The sequence below is a fragment of the Penaeus monodon genome, chromosome 27 (genome assembly GCF_015228065.2).
Source record: "Penaeus monodon isolate SGIC_2016 chromosome 27, NSTDA_Pmon_1, whole genome shotgun sequence".
NCBI classification, from domain to species: Eukaryota; Metazoa; Arthropoda; class Malacostraca; order Decapoda; family Penaeidae; genus Penaeus; species Penaeus monodon.
This window is the reverse complement of record NC_051412.1, coordinates 37,074,623-37,075,061: the sequence shown is the minus strand read 5'-3', so window position 1 is coordinate 37,075,061 and position 439 is coordinate 37,074,623. Positions and strand designations below refer to the sequence as shown.

Sequence of the window (439 nt, the reverse complement as noted above, 5' to 3'; positions counted from 1 at the left end):
AGAAAAAAAAATCGACATGCGCCAGGCTAGTCTGAAGAGGAAGCATAAGGCACTGCCTTTCTATTGGATTATCCGCTAATACATACTGATTAACGTCACCTACGTGACTTCATAAATATATACATGCTTTTTTTCTTAGAAACAAGTTATTTTGGAACTCTGCAAACAAATGTAAGCTATTTCATAAAAAAACTAACTTTAATTATATAGGATTTGAACGGCAATCATAAATATTCAGCGAAATTCGGTTAAAAAGGAAATGTTTGGGAGAGTGAATATAGAAATAGGAATTAATTAAGCATCAAAATAGATCATTTCACACGAATGATTATGTTCCAGCAACTGTGGGTCGTTCAGAGAAATCTAATATAAGTTTGTCTGTATGTTTAATTATATCTCGATCCGGCACACACATATTCATCTGCTTATATTCTGTTGA

The 439-nt window shown here is 32.6% G+C and overlaps 1 protein-coding gene across 1 annotated transcript in view; it reads left to right on the top strand.

Moving 5' to 3' along the window:
* Nucleotides 1–439, top strand: part of LOC119590512 (arrestin homolog) — an 87,402-nt gene that overhangs the window by 44,642 nt on the left and 42,321 nt on the right. The window contains exon 7 of the mRNA XM_037939161.1: nt 340–344. Coding sequence (XP_037795089.1) covers nt 340–344 — 5 coding nt within the window. The remainder of the gene's footprint in view (nt 1–339; nt 345–439) is intronic.